Below are 19,214 nucleotides of genomic sequence, written 5' to 3'. Positions count from 1 at the left end.
ACTGCCAGGCAGTCTGCTGTTATCTCCAGTCCTCGGGTGAGAAAGCAGGAGGCTCTGAGAGGCTGAGCAGTATACTCCAAGGCACACAGCACCCCACTGGTAGAACTGGAGTATGTATCTAACATTGGTCAGACTCCAAGGTCTTTCTTCTTCTTCTGGTGGCACTGGGGATAGAACCCAGGGACTCACTCATGTCAGGCAGGGGTCTACCACTGAGCCACACAACATCTTCCAGAATGTCTGACTGGCTCTGGCTGAGGATGCCTCTCCCTGAATTGACACCTTCAGGGCCTCTGACTAGGATGATGGAGGACGAGGCATAGGGTTCAGATGGCCCAGCCTCCCCTGGGCTACAAGGACATAGGTGAAGCTTTGTAAAGCCCCTGGACCAGTAGGGCCAGTCCTCCCCTGAGTGGAGCTTCCTTGGCACTTACGGGGGAGCAGAGGAGAGGTGGGACACCTATGCAGGAACCTGGAGCCTGTGTGCCAGACCCTCTGTGGTTTTGGTAGTCTTGGCCAGCCTTCCACCATCTGACCTGTGAGACTCTCAGACTGGGCCTCCGAGGTTTTTTTTTAGTTTTTGGTCGTGGGGCTTGAACTCGGTGCCTGGGCTCTGTCTCTGAGCTCTTTTTGCTCAAGGCTAAAGCTCTACTACTTTTGAGCCACAAATCCTCAGATCTCAGATGGATTACAGGTGTGAGCCACCAGCACCCAGCTTCCTTCCAGATTTTTGTCTCTGCCTCCCTCCCTTGTTCTGTTTCTGCCTCCCCCTCCCTTGGGGAGCCTCCTCCCCTTCTGCAATCCACTTTCCCCTGGACCCAGTGTGGCCCTCCACCCCAGGGGGCCTCTAGGTCACCAAGATCATTGCCAGTCCCTCCTGGCTCCTGCTCCAAGCCTGTGTGCTCTGCATGACCTCTAGGGGTCATGCTAGCAGAGACGAGGTGAGGGACACTCGCCTGGTAGATGGAGACCCCCGCAGGGGTGCCTTCCAGCACCTCAGCTACAAAAGGCAGGTTCTGAAAGGTGGGGTCATTGTCATTGAGGTCCAAGAGGTTCACGAACACCGTGGCACTGCTGGTGGCCCTCAGGGGGGGTATGCCACCTAGGGAGAGGAGGTGAAGGGGGCCAAGGAGAGGGAGGAGGGATGCAAAAGACAAGAGACAGAGAAAGGTGAGTGGGGAGAGGGCGGTGAGTGTGGCCCCAACCCTCCCCCAGCCTGGGCGTCATTTGGTAGTGGGCACCACTCTGCTTGTAGCACTCCACACTGCCCTCCTGGGTGAACCCCAGGACCCCAGAGGACATCTCCAGGCTCCTGAGGGTCAAGGGTCAAGTGGGGGAGGGCAGGGACGTACAGTCGGTGACGGAGATGATGATCTTGCGCATGAGCTCCGCCTCCACGGGGTCGGGGTTCTCTCGGTCCAGCATGACGTGGGTGGTGCGGATCTTGCCCGTGGTGCTGTTGAGGCTGTAGAACTTGTTGGGGGGCTGGATGCTATACACCAGGGTGCCATTCTCCCCCAGGTCAGGGTCCACAGCCACCACCTGCCGGGGACAGGAACAGACGGCTTGCTGCACCCCTGCCTGGCAGCGGGGAGCATCTTCTGTACCCAGTCGTGCTGACCTCGGGCAATGGGGCGCCCACGGGGAGGGATTCCGAGAGCCCTCCCAGAGGGCACCTGGTGTCACTAAGGCCCCAGGTCCTCTCCATGCACTGCCCACAGCCTTAAGGGCCAGTCTCATGTCACAGTGAGGCTCTGAAAGTCTTTTCTGGTCTCAAGGAAGGTCCTCGGAGGCCATTGCGGATCCAGAGCCCATGCTAGGGGCCAGCGGGCATGGTGTGCGCCTTTCCTCTCCAGACATTCAGAGAGATGTGTCCCAATCTCTCTCTTCCCTCTCCTCTTTCCTCTCTCTGTCCTGTCCTCTCTCTTGTCCCCCCTTCTTTTCTCTCCTCCTTCTCCTTCCTCTTCATCTCTCTTTCCTTTCTCCTCTCCTCTCCTTCCTCTTCCTCCTCCTCTTCCTCTCTCTCTGTCTCATATCAGTCCTGGGGCTTGGACTCAGGGCCTGAGCACTGTTTCTTTGCTCAAGGCTAGCACTCTACCTCTTGAGCCACAGCGCCACTTCTGTTTTTTTCTGTATATGTGGTGCTGAGGAACCAAATCCAGGGCTTCATGCATAGTAGGCAAGCACTCCACCACTAGGCCACATTCCCAGCCTTTGTCCTTGAACTTTTTAAACTCAACGCTAGCATTCTACTACTTGAGCCACCAATCCACTCCCAGCTTTCTAGTGGTTAATTGGAGATAAGATCCTCACTTTCCTGCCTGGGCTGGCTTTGAACAGCGATCCTCAGATCTCAGCCTCCTGAGTAGCTCGGATTACAGGTGTGAGCCACTGTGCCTGGCTCTAAACCCTCTCTTTGGTCCTTTACAGCTCGTAGTTATGAGGGCCTCTGTGACGCCGGAGGTGACAGACGTGAACATGGCACCATGGCCCAGACCTCAGTTTAGAAAAGGGAAACAGCAGAGTCCAGAGAAGCACATACCAGACTCAAGGCCACACAGCACCAACCCAAGGCCCCCCAGGTCCGTCCTGGAGGCCTCGGAGTCTACAGTAGCTTGGAGCCACTGCCATAGCTGAGCTCCCAGTCTCCCCAGCCCCAGTCCACGCTGCAGAAGTCACCATGGCACCCGAGGTGAATAGGAGCACTGTGGGCGGGGCTGCCTCAGCAGTGTCATTCTCAATGCCAGGATACCTGGCAACTACAGCCAGCTCTCATCAGCACCTTCCTCTCCCTTGATGGGGTCTTTGTGCTTGGGCAGCAGAATTTGTCCCTGCTCTGGCTTCATCCCCAGCCAAAATGTATCTGGGGCCACTGGACCAGAACAGATGGATGGGCTGTGGTGGCCCAGGGCTCCGCCTGTCCCTGTCCCTGCTTCTGAGAGGCCAGAAAGACAGGCTAGGGCAGGGCGGGACCTCTGAGACAGAGGCCAGCTTACATCAGAGCTCCCATGCATCTTCCTCCCCAGCCTGTGGCACTGGAGGGTGAGGAGGGTCCCCCTCTTCCTGCTAAGGAGCCCTCGTGGTGCCACATTACACATGTCCCCGGCCTCCACAACAGGGACCCAGCAAGGCTCTTAGGGACTCCAGGCATAACTGGGGTCAGGCCGTGTAGTGTCACCAGGGGGCACAGGAGGCCACAGTCCCTTGCCTCTCTGCAGATCTCTCTACAGTTAGAGCTGGGAGAGTTTTAAAAATCCCCATTTTTCTGGATTGGGAGACTGGAGCTCACAGCAAAATGACTTGTCTTCGGCCAGTGGCTGAAAGGGGCTCTCTCTCACACTGAGGACACCTTCGGAGCTGCCTCCAGGTCCCCTGCTTGTGGGTGGGCACGGATGGGGCCTCTGGGCCCCACCACGGGGGAGGACAGGGCAGTGACCCCGCCCGCAGGCTCCCCACTGGCAGCCTGGGTTCTCACCTCACCACTTCCCTCATTTATTTCCCATTTCACGCCCATCATTTTTCTCCTGGCCTGACGGGGAATAATTCTCTCTCTCTCCCTCTTCTTTATTTTGCTGGAGGGCTTTGAAAGGCTCTAAATCAATGCCCATCAGCCGGGTCCTTGAAGGAGGCTGCAGGAGCCAGCAGATGGAGTGGGGCCGAAGCTCGCTGCAGAGAAGGGGTGGGTGCGAGGGGTACGGCCACTTTGCAGCACATGCTTGGCAGAGGCATGCCCTAGAGGCTGGGGGCCCATGCACACAGACACAGGCACCCCGCCAACGTCAAGAACACCGCCAAATGCACCCAGCAAAGGCACTGAGGGGTGCACACTTGGCTGGCATACATAGCTCTGAAAAATCCCAGGGCTCCATCACTCCCAATCCTGGATACCTGGCCAATGACCCTGCAAGGGGGTCCATCAGGAGGGCCCTGGGTCACACCCCAATCTTTCAGAGGAGGAAGAGCCTTCCCCAGCCTGCACAGCTGCGGGCTGAGTAGGCTGGGCGGAACAAGGCCTTCAACAAGCACATTGAAGTACACAAGCCCACAATGCACCCGGCACTGGGTAGGGCTCACCTGTGAACAAACGAGCAAGATTCCAACAGGAGAGCCACCATTGACTGAATGCTCACCACGGCCTGTGCATTGTGCATCCTGGCTTACAAAGTTCCGAGCACCATACTCTGCTTGGGGCTCTCTAGGTGAGAGACTAGAGAGCACAGAGAAGTTCAGTGCCCTGCACATGATCACACAGCTGGTACACAGTACAGCTGAGACATAACTGGGCACTTTGCTACCTGGGGCTGCCCACCTAGCGCTGAGCTAGCTCCTTCTTGGTAAGCAGGCAACTGCTCTGAGAGCATCAGGCTAAAGGGGGGCAGAGGTACCACATGGGGCACTGAGTCCAATCCCACCTAGTATCACCTCCTTGTCACCTGACCCTTCGGGGAAGCTTCCTTCCCCACCCACAGCCCTTGCTCTACCTGGCAGAATCACAGTGAGGCCTTACACAAATATATATGTATATATGTATACATATATATATATATGTTTTCATGACTATAAAATACAAAGAATTTTTATGACAATTCCTCTTGAAATTATTTCACTATGATCAATCTGACTGAAGATTAAAGGTCTAGTAAAATAACCTTCTCTTCCCTCTCCCCTCCTCCTCCAGCATTTTTGAGACAGGGTCTTGCTGTATAGCCCGGTCCTGGAACTCACATCCTGCCTCAGCCCCTAAAGTGCGGGAATGATAGGAATTCCTCATCATGTCCCACCAAGCTTCTTGATTTCTGATTTTTCTGGCAATCATTATACATAATTCTGGAATCATCTTAAGAATTCTAAAAAAAAAAAATCCAGCCTAGACCATTTCCTCCCATATAATGAAAGTTCCACAAACATGACATTTCCTAATTACCAAAGTTGCCAAATTACACTTGGTGGATGTTTAATGTAACAACTTTTCGTCTTATTTTGTCCTTTTCTGTTTTTTGACCTTTGGGGCCCTGTGCTACCCTGTGTGGAGGTTTGGGGCCCTTCCCTCACTGTCTGCAGGAGCATGAGCCCATTTGTTCAAGAAAAGCATGGGGTAGTCCTGGGGGCTGCAGAAGGGTGATACAAGGTTCCCCAACAGCAAGGCAGGGCTTTGTGCTTCTGTACCCCATCTGCTGAACGCACGGCCAGCGCACAGTTGGTACCCACTGAAGGCTCACAGTGGTTCCCAGAGGGCGAGTAGGCCCTGGGCAGCAGGCCTGAGGCCTATCATCTGCACCTGCTCCTGGCTCAGGATGTGCTGGAGACTCAGAGAAGGCCACTGTGGTCCAGACTGGGATAGGCCTCAGCTCAGTACAGTCCCCGCTCCCCTGATGGTATCCTATGCAGCCAGTGTGTGCTACAGCCACCTCTTACCTGCCCCACAGGTGGCCATCCAGGGGTCCCTGGCAAAGCCCAGGTGTGGTGCTTGAGCTGGTTATCAGCTGTCCACAAGGTGGCAGCAGAGAGCTCCCTCTGGATCTGGAGCCCTAGAGAGCTCCGCAAACAGGCCTGGGTAGTGGTTTCCAAACCTGGCCCCTGACTGTTAGAAATCTTCTGTTTCAAGCTTTAAAAATTTCATAGATTCTTCAATCCTCTGCCCCTGACTCACTGCCTTTGATTCTCTGGTAGAGGCCACCAAGCTTGAGCGGAGGAGTACTCAGATCTTGGACATGTGGACAGGAGGGCAGGGCAAGTAATTGCCAGCCCCCCCATCCCCCTCTCTTTCCTTTCAGGTTTTCATCACCTCTCATCTGGGTCCAGGGTGGCTTTGTCACTACAGCCGTGGTAATGTGAGATAAGGCTGAGATTACTCATCCCAGCCCCAACGGTCCTTAGGTGTGGGTAGGGCGGCCTTACTGGAGAGCCTGATACAAAAAGTTATAGCCTCTTCCCCATCCCACTCCTTAATCCCCCAGTTTCTTAGACTTTGGAACACCTTATAGGTACCTATTTAGAGGAATATGGGATAGGCAAGGTGGTCTCTAACTCCTTGTTTCTAAGTCAGACTTGGGCTCGAACCTCATACCGCTACCTATTAGCTTGCACAAACTCCTTCAGCTCTAAGTTTCAGTTTCCCCCACAGTAAATGGGAGCAATACTCCCAGGTGCCTCAGGGAGGGGGTCTTGTGAAGACAAGAGGACCTAGGAGCAGCCCTCAGCATGGCGGGTACCTAGTTCCCAGGAGCTAAGTAATCAGGTTGCTACGAGCTTTCAGAGTTTGTGTCCATCACAGGCTCACTGGGAAACAGTGGGGCTGGATGAATGGGGACCAGCCTACCCAACTGAGTCCAAATGGAGCCCAAAGGTGGGGGGAGGAAGAGCCCACAAATGTGAATCTCACAGCAGAGGAGAGAAGAGTGTGGGGGGCTCGGTCCTTCCTTTCCTCACCTGCCTCTGATGCCAAGCTCCATTAAGGGGGCCCAGTGGCTTTGGCTATGTCTCCCCTCCCTATCTCAGGTCAGCCCAGCCATAGGTACCCGCATGTAGGCCCTGATATGATTTCAAGGCCGCAGTTGGGGCAGCCCTGGGGGCAAGTGTGGGCCAGAAGGTGACCAAGCTGAGGGTCCCACACAGACCGAAGTTGATATGGGGGGGGAGTTGCTCCCTACCTCTGACCATCTTTCCTCACAAAAAAGAGCATGGATAACTTCAGATGGATCAAAACAACGGGTCTGTGAGTCCCATGTGGTAGGCCACAGAGATCACAGTGGGAACACGTCCACCCAGCCGCCGGGCAGTTCCACTGTCCCCTACACCTACCGTGGTCACATCAGAGTCTGGGGGCGTCATCTCCACCAAGTTGATGTAGTAGGGGGCATCCTTCCAGATGGGGTGGTTGTCATTGATGTCTAGGAGGGTAACATTCACCTGTGGAGCCACAAGGGGGCGCTGTGAGCTGCTCCAGCTGTGCAGGGCAAGGGCAGGGCCCAGAGGGGCACCGTTGCCAAAAGGCCTTCCTGGCTCTAATTCCACCAGACCCCCACCCCTCAGCCACCCTGAGAGCCTTAAGCAAGTGTTTTTTGAGGGCAGCGGGGGACCCAGGTCCCTTTGGAAGGAGAAGGTTTGGGAACTGTCCATCAGGAAGCAGAGACTGGACGAGACCCCTGATAGCCTTGATGTGGTCCAGGGCATCGTCTACCCACCCACATCCTGTGGAAGGTAACTGACAGGTGAAGGATCTGAGAGAATCCCTTGAGCTACCCTGTCTCAGCTACAAGCCAAGCAATTTCCCTGCTCACCTGCCACCAGGTAAATAATTTAGAGGGCTCTGCTTCCTATTAGCAAGGCTTCCCAGACGGGAGGAGGGCACTGTGGGTTTTTCTTCTACCTCCTGGGCTGAGCAATGTCAGCTCCAGCTCTAGATTCTCTGGCTGGGTTAGAATGGGTCAGAGACTGCTGGTGGGTGGGGACCATGGTATGAGTTGGGGGTGGGTAGGAAGTGGTCCCCAGAGAGAGCCCAAGGTAGCTCTGGGGAATGAGAAACTGGGGTGGCTGGATGGCTTATTATGGCTGTCTTCTTCCTCCCTCCCTTGCGGAGGATTTTCTGCAAGGGCCCCCTTCTCCTGTTCTCTCCTCTGTGCGGCTCCTTGATGGAGTGGCAAGGCCTTGCTTGGGGCTCTGGGCCTTTACTGCTGGCGCATGGTAGAGAGAGCCAGGCATCGCTTCTCAACTTCACAAGGGCTGGGGCAGTGTGGTGACAGTCCCCAGGCCCTGCTTCTTAGAAGACTGTCCAACAGGACCTCGTCAGCAGGGATTCTGGAGGGGCACAGGAGGCAGGCACTTACAGTGGCAATGCCGGTTTTCTGGTTGTGGCCCACACCCCCGTCCACGGCACGCACGATGAGGATGTATTCAGACTTGGTTTCTCGATCGAGCAGAGATGTGGTGGTGATTTCACCTGCCAGACAGAGGGGTGAGTATGTGAGGGGGGGTTGGGTGGGCCAGGTGAGGGGGGACAAGGAGAGAAAGAGGTGTGCAAGGGGGGTCCTTGCAAGCTCTGGCAATGGTCATGTGTATCTGTGTCTAAGTGTTGGGGTTCAGCTTTGGCCTTGAGGGGGTAAGGGCAAAGGAGAGCTATCCTGAGACTCGGCCCTTCCCCCAGCCCTGGGGCAGTGCGGAAGCAGGCCACACCTCTCTGGGTCCAGAACCAGAAGGGCTGGCCTTGCGACCAGCCCCCCAACCTCTCGCCAGCTAGCACATATGTCCCCCCCCATTTTCGAGGGCTTTGCCCATGGGGTGGTGCTATGCAAGTGACGTTAGCCCATGAGGGGGTCTTAAGACAAGCTCGCCAGCCTATCGCCAGCTCTTGGTAGTTCACCCCTTTTCTCGTCACCATTACTATATTAGCTGTTAGCCACTCCCTTATTAAATCAGATTTGCTCTTGAAGCTGTCTCTGAGACTCCACGTACGCCTGGCTTCCTTCGTGGGTAAGGAGGGAGGAAAAGGGATCTCATTCGGCCACATGCACCTGAGGTCTTCCCTAGCCCCCCACTCCACCCTGGCCTTGCCTGCGGGTCAGGTGACCAGGGGAGAGGGTGAGAAAGGGAGCATAGAGAATAGAGTAAGCCTGGCATCCCTGCGCCAGGGGAGGCGAACCTAGCCCAGCATCTAAGTGCTGGGGGAGTGGGGGAGTGCTCGCAGGAGCCAGCACGCAGGCTTTGGAGCCAGGACCCCAGAACCAGGCAGCAGCACCCTGTAACAAGAAGATAGCCACAAACATGGGAACCCTTATCTTACTAGCTTTACCACCTGGAATGGATTCCGCGGATCCTCTCTGCTTCAGTTTCCTCCTGTGGTCAAAAAGAGGACAATGCACCAGGGCTGGGAATATGGCCTAGTGGCAAGAGTGCTTGCCTTGTATACATGAAGCCCTGGGTTCGATTCCTCAGTACCACATATATAGAAAAGACCAGAAGTGGCGCTGTGGCTCAAGTTGGCAGAGTGCTAGCCTTGAGCAAAAAGAAGCCAGGGGAAGTGCTCTGGCCCTGAGTTCAAGCCCCAGGACTGGCAAAAAAAAAAAAAAGAAAAAGAAAGAAAGAAAAAGAGGACAATACACCACAGGACTATAAGATAAGGCTGCTGTGGGATTCAGTTATGGCCATGGAAATCTTACAAGCATACACAGGTAGTGTCTTCCTTTAGTCCTGGTAGACAGCTGGAAGAGGAAACCCTCAGCATTTCCCCAGGAGCATGTGACTCAGGCCTGGGCATGGGAACTGAGAGGGCATGGAAGGCTGGTAGCTACAAAATCATGTCCTGATTATCCCCTTTATAGCCTAATTATCTTGCCTTGACTTCCTTCGGTGTGTAAACAAGTTACTCTGTTAAGCAGAAACATTTACATTATGGCCATTTTTTTGTCAGCTGTTGCTGCCTGTCTGCATTTTAGTATAACTCAACTACAGAAATCATCTTGGGAATGGCTTACTGGCAAATGTTTGACAGTTGGTTCCATCACAAGTCGAAAGGCAGTGGCTGACTTTGGTGGTGGGAATAGTCCCACTAGGGCCCCATTTCAAGCTGCTGACTTGACAGCATTGACCATAGAGCTCACTTGGCTGGCGGGGGCCAGCAAGAGGGCCTCATCCACTCCCCATGTATGGCCAACCCATCTACCAGCTCACACAGCTGAAGGCTATACTTTCTGCTTTTCTCTCCCCCCATATATATAATTTGGAAAAATTATTATAAAGGTGATGTACAGAGGGGTTACAGTTACATAAGTCAGGTCGTGAGTACCTTTCTTTTTGGACAATGTCACCCCTTCCTTCACTCTCTCCCCGTTTTTCCATCTTATCCCTGCCCACAAATTGTACAGTTCATTTTCAACATAGTGTCTAGTGAGTAGCACTGCTGCATTCATTCACTCTTTGTTCTAGTCTCCACATTGAGAACAGATTTGAATAGAGATTCTGACCCTTTCCACATGTTCAGCTTTGGTTTTCTCTTTTGCTTTCTGGCAGCACTGCAGTTTGAACTCAGGGTCTTGTATTGGCGCTCTACCTCTTGAGCTACCTTTCCAGCTCTTTTTGTTTTTTAGCCTTTTCTTTCTGGAAATAGAATTTCCTGGACTTTTCTGCCTGGCCTGGCCTGGCCTTGAGCCTCAGTCCTTTAGATCTCAGCTTCCTGAGTAGTTAGATTGCAGGTATGAGCCACCAGCACTGGGCAGATGCTCAGCCTTGGAAAAGATACTTCATTTCTTTAAGCTTCAGTTTGTTTGTCTGCAAACTGGACATCAATATGCCTTCCCAGTAGCCATGTAAAAGTGAAATAACCTGAGGTGAAGAAAATGACCACTCTGTTCCAATGGACTCTGAAAGCTCCCAGGGACTGGGTACTTCCCACCCTTTTATTCCCATTGCCTGAGCTTTGTGACCTGGAACAACTTGTTTAACTTCTCTGTGTTTGATTTCTTCTACTATAAAACAATGTCGCTGAGGTGGTTTGTTCCAGGTGCCATTTAAACTCTGCCATTTTCCTCCTTGGCACTCTGGTCTGTTCTCTGGCTGGCAGAGGACTGAGCAGGGAGCCAAGGATGAGGGACAAGGCAGCCAAGATACCAAGGCAGGAACCAAAGTCTGGCCAAGGTCTTCCCACTGGGCCATGCACCCCACCAGTGTGGTGTCAATTAATTGGTAGGGCATGGAAGAAATTAATCTCTAAAAAGTTTTAAACATGAAATTGTCAGCATGATTGATGGCCTCTCCTGTCTGAGAAATTAGATCCAATTAAGGCCACCTTTGTGCAGTGGGCCTGGGTAATATGAGAAAGGAGCTTGGAGGAACAGGCTCCAGGGTAAGAGAAAAATGTCTGCGCTGTTGTGAGGGTGTCCCTGAAACAAGGCCAGGGTAGCGGGCTGCTGAGATGCCCTACTGCATTGGGATGGCAGGAGAGACCCTACTGTGGCTTCACAGACCACATCAGCATTTGGGCTCTGGGGCCACGATGTCAGTCAGACTCTGTGCTTCCTTAGTCACGTTCATAACCTTTCCTGTGCCCCAGTTTCCTCATCTGGAGGGGGAACCGAGATGGGGCCAATCTCAGAATGAGGAGCAGGGCTGGGCACGTGGTTCATAGTAATGAATGATATTGAGGTCTCTATATCTACAGACTCTACATATGTAGATTCAACTGTCCAGGGATGGAAAAGTCTCATTAAATGACCACGTCTAGACTGAGCATGTACAGATTTTCGTACATACTTGTTGTGCATTCCCTAAACAGCATAGTACAGCAACCTCTTGCCTTGTATTTACACCATATTGGGTGTTGTAAGTAACAGGGAGAGATGGTTTGGGGATGCCTGGTGATGTCCGCAGGTTATATGCAAATGGGACATTTGTACATAAGGGGCTGGAGCATTTTGGTGTCTATAAGGGGTTGTGAACCAAGACCTGATGTTGAGGTCTATTACTCTAAGCTTTCTGGGGGTGGGGGCTCACTTCTGAAAGCAAGAAGGCCTTTGTGCTTTCAGAGGTGGAAGAAGAGGCTCATAAGGGCCCTGGGGCCCTTCTCTTCCATCCGTCCACTCCCTGAGCCTCCTAGATAGAAGGCAATGAAGACCAACTTCACTCAGGAAGTGTGGGTAACAGGAAGGCTTGATGCCCTCGTGGGCCACTGACACCTGTGGCAGGGAGCGAAGCATCCTTGGGGGTTTTTGCTCACTTCCCAGAGTAGAAATGTTGCTACAAGGTGACTGACAGGTAGTGTCTCCATTCCTAAGCTTTCTGGCATGGAGGCGGGACCACTGCCTGGTCTGGCCAATGGGCTATGGGCAGGAGTGACATAAGTCAATTCGAGGCCTGGCCTATCAACTTCCTCAACACAATACCCCATAGGGAGCAGCAGAACCAGAAGGAACCTGGGTGCAGAATCATGGTGTAGAACATCCTGGATGGCTATGTACTTCTGTCCTCAAGACGCTGAGAGTCAGGCTTCACCTGAAGGCATCCCACACAGAAATGAGGGCTGGGGAAGCTGGTGCTTTGCCAGCCTACCAGGCTGACCTGGCTCTTACTCCTCCTGCCCCAGCACCTAACACAGTACCTGGCTCAGCCCCCACTGACCTCTGAGTGACCTTGAGGACCTCAGATTCCCTCTAGGTCTAGCTAAACTGTCTGAGGTATCTTGTTGCTTTTTCCTTCCCTCCAGCTTTAAGGAGGGAAAGCTAGAGGGAGGCATATAAAGTGATGAAGAAAGACAAAGTTACACAAGTTGAGCAGGAAGATGGGAATCGAGTGTGCTAGATGAAGAAATAAAAGAAAATAATGATATTAATTTTGTTCAGCCCTAGTCTGAGTATGTTCCCTATAGTCTCTCATTTAACCCAGGCACACAGGTGTATACGAGGAAGAGCCAGGATTCGAGAATGAAGTCGGCTGAGGGAGGGACCCTGAGATGTGAGTACATGTGTCCCAGAGGTGCCACATGTCAGCCAGCTGTTGGGGGAAAGGGAGAGTCTGCCCTTGTGAATAGATTCACAAAGAGATGGTTTAGAGGTAAGATCAGGAACCACATCCGAATGACTAGTTTAAGGATAAAGCCAAGCTTAGCATAGCAAGCTTGTGCCAAACCAGAAAGGAGGGGATCGAGCCCCGAGACTGTCTGGGTTGTGGGGGGGGGGGGATGCCAGGCCTGGGCACTCACCAGAGCGGGCATTGATCCGGAACTGGGAGGAGCCTTCCAAGGAGTAGATGATGGACTCCTGGCCGTACTCCCGAGAGCGGTCCAGGTCCGTAGCATTCAGAAACAGCACCGTGGCTCCTTCAGGGTGACAAGGGGGCAGGGGTGCGACTCAGTCCCTGGGACCAGACCTCAGGGAAGTGAGCAGCCTGCCTGCATGGGCATCCCAGGCATGAGTGGGCTCCACCACTGAGTGTGGCCCGGGCTCCTGGGCAGGTAGGGTATGGCCCTGTGGATGGGTGAGGCCAGCCTGGGGCGGGTTAGGCCACCCCCCGTCCCTCTGTGCTCCCCACCCCTACCTGGCTTGCCCCACAGATTGACCAGTTTTTACTTTGAGTCAAATAGAAATGAAGCTCCATATTAAATGATTCTACATTTACTGCATCCAATTTTGGTTCTGTTTTTATCTGTTCACAGGGGAATTTATATGGGGTTTTTATTTTCTCATTAATGTCCAGTTTAAGGCCTTCACCTTCATTTCCAGCTACATGAGGTCCTGGGTTGGGGACTGTTTTTTTCTTACAGCTCTGACCAGACCCCGTGGTGTGTGGTAGTTGCTTGCTGAGGCTGTGCCCACCTGGCTTTGGCCTGAAGCCCCTCCTGCCACCCCACCCCCCCGCCAGCTGCGATGGAGCAGGAGGAGGTATAATGTTTGGGCTACAGAGTCTTTACCCCTAGCTGGCAGCCTGTGGTTCCCTGGCCAGGGCATCTGGTTCTCATCCTCTGTAGATGAACCTAGCAGGATGTCTATGGGGGGGGGGGGACTGGGAGGCTCCTTGGTTGCAACAAGCAGATGCCCTGGGCCGATAACCAGGGCTGCCACTGTACTGAGCACCCACAATTCCTGGGAAGGGCAGGCTGGGTGCCTTTCTGGAGCCTCAGTTCAGACTCTGCATCCTGCCTGATCAGAAGCACACACAACTAGATGTACAGAAAGGCCCCTCCTTGTGAGAGGCCCTAGTAGGGTGGGGAGGGCTGGGGACACCTGGTCAGGACAGGAATAGGTCAGCGGGGTACAGGCTGGCACTAGATAGCTCTAGGCTATCTAGTGCTCTAGGCTCTAGGCTCTCACTAGAAGGCTAGTGGTACATGGAAGCCCACCCCTAATTCCGGTTGTCTTCGGCTCCAACTGTCTTCTAGATCCATCTGTCTCTGACTCCCCTCCTGATGGAGTGCACTCTGGGAATTCAGTGAGATACTCAGTTGCTCTGAGATGGAGGGGGTGTCCTAGAACCTGGGTGTGGAGCTGGTGGGGTAGCTGCAAGCCTTGTCCAGGGAAGGGCCTCTGGTTCTCATCCTCACCCAGGAACCTGCTGCAAGGCCGCCTTTCAGGGCCACTCTATCGTAAGTCATGGCTCCTGGGGTGGACCTCGTTACACTACAGTCTCAAAGCTTTGCTCTCTAGAATATTTATCTGGATTGTTTAATGAAGGGTGGATTGTTATTCTCTTCTGACTAGACTAGCTACAGGAGGGCAGGGACCCACTGCCCAGCAGGGTGTCGACTCCTAGTGCTCTGGCATGTAACTAGATGTCTCCAGAGCTCCTCTTGACTTGTGAGATTCTATGCTTGGGTGACAGAGAAGGCCGTGGGCCTCCTTGAAGCTGGGGTCTATACAAAGCAGGTGCCTGTGCCCGCTGGCTGCCCACCTTCAGCCCCCCAACCCACTGCCCTGTCATACCTGCCATGATGTTCTCTACCACTGAGACAAAGTAGGCGGGCTTGCTGAAGGTGGGAGGGTTGTCATTTTCATCCTGAAAATAAAACAGCACATAGGTTACAGGTGCCAGCTGGCCAGTTGGTCTGGGCAGGTGCCGTGGTACAGACTGTGCTGGCCCCGGGGAGCTCTGGCCCCTGTGCAGAGTCATGAGAATCAGCTGCCCCTTGAGTAGGATATACTCAGGGGTAGAACAGGACTGGGAACCAAAAGCTGGCTTGCCTACAACTCTCAGCATTCCTGTTCCTGCCCAGTCCTCCTTCCCTTGAGCTGTCTACTCTACCTTCCCGTCCAGCTCAGCTAAGATGGAAGAAGATTCTAGGAGACCCACAGAAGGAAGGAGAAAGAAACACATCACCAAAAAAGATACTGAAGTATGCAGTGGCAGGACAGATCATTCCCAGAGCTGGGATACCTGCCCTGGGCTGGCTGCAAGTGGGCACAGCTAGATGCACATGTATGTACCTACACACACACAGAGCCTGGCACTGCCAATCCTGTAGTGCTCTCTCCTGTGGCCCAGCCTGCACCAGGCCAGGGGGCACTTGGCTGAGGGGTTGATCCAGGCTGGAGTGGGGGCTGCCTTAGGGAACCAGCAGCAGCTACAGTCTCTCTCCTTCACACCCTCCCTTATCGCTTCTCTTGAGGAGCTTTCCTGATTCTGAGACTCTTGTCCTAATCACGGCTTTTGTCACCACTGGTCAAGAATTCCTTCCTGCTCACTCTTGGAGGAAGCTCCTTTGGGTAACTTGGCTCTGACCACCTCCCCCAATCCCACCCTGTGCCCCAAGAGCAATGTTCAGACCTCGGCATTGGGTGAGGCTCCCCCCTCCCCCCTCCCCCGCCACCATAAGAGTCTTGCATCCTGCTCTTTGGGATCCTTGAGGGGAAAGATCTTTTTTCCTTTGTTTATTAATTTACTTAAATTTGATTTGCTGGTCCTGGGGCTTGAACTCAGGGCCTGGACACTGTCCCTAAACTGTTGTGCTCAAGGCTAGTGCTCTACCACTTGAGCCACAGCTCCATTTCTGGCTTTTTGCAGTTCATTGGAGATAAGAGCTTCACGGACTTTGCTGCCTGAGCTGGCTTTGAACCTCAATCCTCCGATCTCAGCCACTTGAGTAGATAGGATTACAGGCATGAGCCACTACCTCTCAGCTAGAAGCATCCCTCTTACTGGCCTCATTTCTAGCTATGCACACAGGAGAGACAAGGCCATGCTACTGCGTCGGCCACACTGCAGGACCTTAACGCACCCCAGCTGCTCTGCTCCCATAATCCCCAAGTCTGCCCCCTTGCTGGCTCATGCTGATGGGTCCCTCTTGCTAGGGAATTTGGTGGCCTCAGAGTTCCCTGGATATCTGATGCCTGTGCTGGTACACTAAGACCTCTCCCTCGCCTCTGTGAGGGCACGAGTGTGTGTCCACACAGTCACACAGAGCTTCTGCTTGGCTGCACGAAACACTGCCGCGAATGTCAGTGACGGAGCGTGAGGCAGAAACTTATTAGCGATGATATTTCTCCGGATCCTGGCGCTGAGTTCGCTATTAGTTCTAATTCAACAGCTCCCTCTATAAAAAGCTTATTGTCCCCTAATGGGAAATCTACAAACCGAGTTTGACTTCTTTATTAAAAACCAACAAGCAGTGGATGAAAAGGAATCACCCGGTCCCTCTCACCTGCTCCTCCTCGGAGCCCCCAGGCTCTGATCCGCCTCTCCCCAACCCTGGCTCGCTACTCCATCCCGTCCAGCTGGGTTTTCCTTTTCTTTTCCTTTTTTCTTTTCAATTGAGAGCAAATCCTTCTTGGTGGAGGGAGGAGGTAGCTTAGCCTAGTGACAGCCACTTAAAAACCACCCACGTGCAAAATCAGCCCGAAGGCGGTGACCTTTTCAAGTGTGGTCCTTAGACACAAGTGACTGTGCTGTGTAAAAGCCCCGCTCCAAAGACCAAGACGGAATGGAGGCGCCTGTCTTTGTTGCCAGTGCCTCCTGCTGCCAGGGGGCTGGGGTAGATGTGAGGCAAATACTAAGACCCTGCGGACTCCTCTGGCAGCACCAGAGGGGGAGCAGATATGTGCAAATAAGGCCCCTCCCAGGGTGCACCTGGCTTGCCTAGAGGAGAACCAAGATGGAGCCTCAAGCACATGGAGGGGTGGGTTCCACAGTCATTTGCAGTGCATAAAGGACTCGCTCAGTCCCCAGCGTTCCCAGTGTTCTTCTCCTTGTTTGGTCCCCTGGAGAGACCCAGCCTGGTCCCTTACCTCCCAACCTAGACTTGGTTTCCCAGACTTGCCCCCAGCCCCCAGACTGCAGGGTGGGAAGTACCTGGGTGTAGGGTAGTCCCTGGGGGCAGGCTTTAAAGGTCTCACTCCTCTTTATGTGGTGCCCTGACTATGGTTGCCCATTGTCAATGGCACAGGCTCCAGAGGATGCTGAGCTCCTGTCCCACCTCAGTACCAGGAGCCAAGAATCCCAGGGAACCCCTTGGTGCACAGGGGCACCTCAGGGGCACACAGTCAGGGATGGCCCAGGCTCCAGCCTGTGATCACAGTGGGATGTCAGCCTGAGTCCCTCAGGAATGGGTTCAAGTCCCAGCTCTGCTCCTAACCAGCAGTACCACCGGTGCTTTGGGCCAGCTATGTTTGCCCTTGACTTTGTCTTTCCCTTCTGCAAAACAAGACTGTAAAGACCATATAGAGAAGCCCCTGGCACACTGTGAAGCTCAGGATGGTTTTTATTTGTTTGTTTTTGCACTGGGGCTTGAACTCAGGGCACTCTCACTTGGCTTTTGAACTCAAGGATGGCCCTCTACCACTTGAGTCACATCTCCACTTCCAGCTTTTTTTTTTTTTACCACTTCGGTAAATATTATTTTATACGAGCTGGGGCGCAAAGGCATTATGCCTGTTTCTCTACTAAAAGTATCCTCCTTTGGTCTCACTGTATGTGAATGCCCAGAGTACTGTACAATTTGTCACATTACAGTGTATTTTATTTATTTATTTTTTTGCCAGTCCTGGGGCTTGAACTCAGGGCCTGGGCACTGTCCATGAGCTTCATTTTGCTCAAGGCTAGCACTCTACCTCTTGAGCCACAGTGCCACTTCTGGCTTTTTCTGTTTATGTGGTGCTGAGGAATTGAATCCAAGGTTTCACGCATGCTAGGCGAGCACTCTACTGCTAAGCCACATTCCCAGCCCTCCATTGTATTTTAGATATATCTTCCATATCATCTCTCTGAGCCTGGCTTAACTCACTTAACATGGATTGTTCTAGGCCCATCCCATGTCTAAGTTTTGGTTGGTTATTTGGAAATAAGAGTCTCATGAATTTTCCGGCCCAGGCTGGCTTTGAACTGTGTGTGATCCTCAGATCTCTCAGCCTCCTGAGTAGCCAGGATTACAGGTGGGAGTCCCGCGTACCCAGCATGTTTGAATTTCCATTTGGCCCTGGGTAGGAGCAGCACAACCACTTCAACTTGCCAGCTGGACTCCCTAAACTTTCCTTCCTCTCTTCATCCCCAAGCCCGCCTTCCTAGAGCCTCAGGGAGAGGGGGCGCTCTGCCCCGGCCAGCTCTCCAGAGCTCCCGTTTGCACTAGAGTAGAGCTGGGTACAGCTGCTGCTGGTGAGGCCCACAGATGCAAGAATTGCCAACATAACAGGGACCAGGTGCCACCTGCATGGTCTCATGCTATCCTCCCAGCACCATGCCAGGCAGGTGCCACCATCACTCCCGTTTCAAAAAAGACAAGAAAACACCCAACCACCAGCAGGGAGTGAAGCCAGCTTCAGATCCATTTGATCTGTGCCTCCTGGGGCGGTGAAGCTGGCAGCCCTCTCCCTCCATCCCCTGCCCCTGCACCTCCTCTATCCCCCAGGTGAAGCCACTGCTCACACAGGCACAGCTAGAGATGGTTGAGAGGAAGGGCTGGGTTGACCAGATGATACATGAAAAGGATTGGGGGAGGAGAGGATCTAGGAACTGTAATCAAAACCTGGAAGCCAAGGCCAGGTTGGGAGATACAGTCAGGGTCAGGCCACATGGTGGAGAACACCTGGACTCAGTCATGATGCAGGGAATGACTTCGGGCTCTGTCACCCTAGGCAGACTAAGACAGGAGGCTATGGGTTTAAAAGACAGAGTATTTGGGGGGAGCCTCTTCCAGTGCGGTCACTCCCTGTTGTGGTCTGGAGCAAGGGCTCCAGAAGCAGGGCCCGGAATCTTTGTACCTCCCTCTTGTCCCTGCCTGTGCCTAGCCTGAGTCTACCCTCCCCCCATGTCCACCTGGAAGGCTCCCCCAGGCATCGCTTCCTTTTCCCATCACCCAAGCTCCTCACCCAAGGGACATAAGGAGGGCCTCTGACCCCAGCTAGGACCTTCCCACTTGGGAGGTGGCCCTGGGGCTTTGGTCCATGCCTGAGGCTACTGGGAAAGCAGGCTGTGACAGGAAAGGCCACCCAGCCAGCCGGCTCAGGGCGAGACTTTCTTGAGCTTATGTCAAATCTCTGCGTATCTTCTAGCTGACATCTGATTTAATCCTCGGGATCTGATAATGCACTAACTCCCATCGATGTGCTCACCCTTCCTTTAGATGTGAGGGGGGAGGGGGACATGCTTGTGCTTGATCAGGTGTGTGAGGGTCTCGGGGGGGAGAGGCCCAGAAGCCTCGCTGTCCGGCTTGCTCTGCATCCCCGGGATGGTTAGGGGAGCCGCACAAGGGCAAATGAGCCAGCTGTGGAGATGGATTGAGGGACTGATAATTTCAGACAGGG

The 19,214-nt window shown here is 53.5% G+C and overlaps 1 protein-coding gene across 4 annotated transcripts in view; it reads right to left on the bottom strand.

Annotated features, from left to right (window-relative positions):
• Positions 1-19,214, bottom strand: part of Cdh23 (cadherin related 23) — a 360,605-nt gene that overhangs the window by 106,461 nt on the left and 234,930 nt on the right. For all 4 annotated transcript variants that reach the window (XM_048338969.1, XM_048338966.1, XM_048338967.1 and 1 more), the window contains exons 18-23: positions 14,406-14,478; positions 12,689-12,805; positions 7,827-7,939; positions 6,802-6,909; positions 1,353-1,542; positions 957-1,102 (exon numbers count right to left, since the gene is read on the bottom strand). In XM_048338969.1, coding sequence (XP_048194926.1) covers positions 957-1,102; positions 1,353-1,542; positions 6,802-6,909; positions 7,827-7,939; positions 12,689-12,805; positions 14,406-14,478 — 747 coding nt within the window. The remainder of the gene's footprint in view (positions 1-956; positions 1,103-1,352; positions 1,543-6,801; positions 6,910-7,826; positions 7,940-12,688; positions 12,806-14,405; positions 14,479-19,214) is intronic.

Source organism: Perognathus longimembris, chromosome 2, assembly GCF_023159225.1.
Source record: "Perognathus longimembris pacificus isolate PPM17 chromosome 2, ASM2315922v1, whole genome shotgun sequence".
Classification (NCBI taxonomy): domain Eukaryota; kingdom Metazoa; phylum Chordata; class Mammalia; order Rodentia; family Heteromyidae; genus Perognathus; species Perognathus longimembris.
The sequence above is the reverse complement of the archived record's forward strand: the minus strand, read 5'-3'. Positions and strand labels throughout refer to the sequence as shown.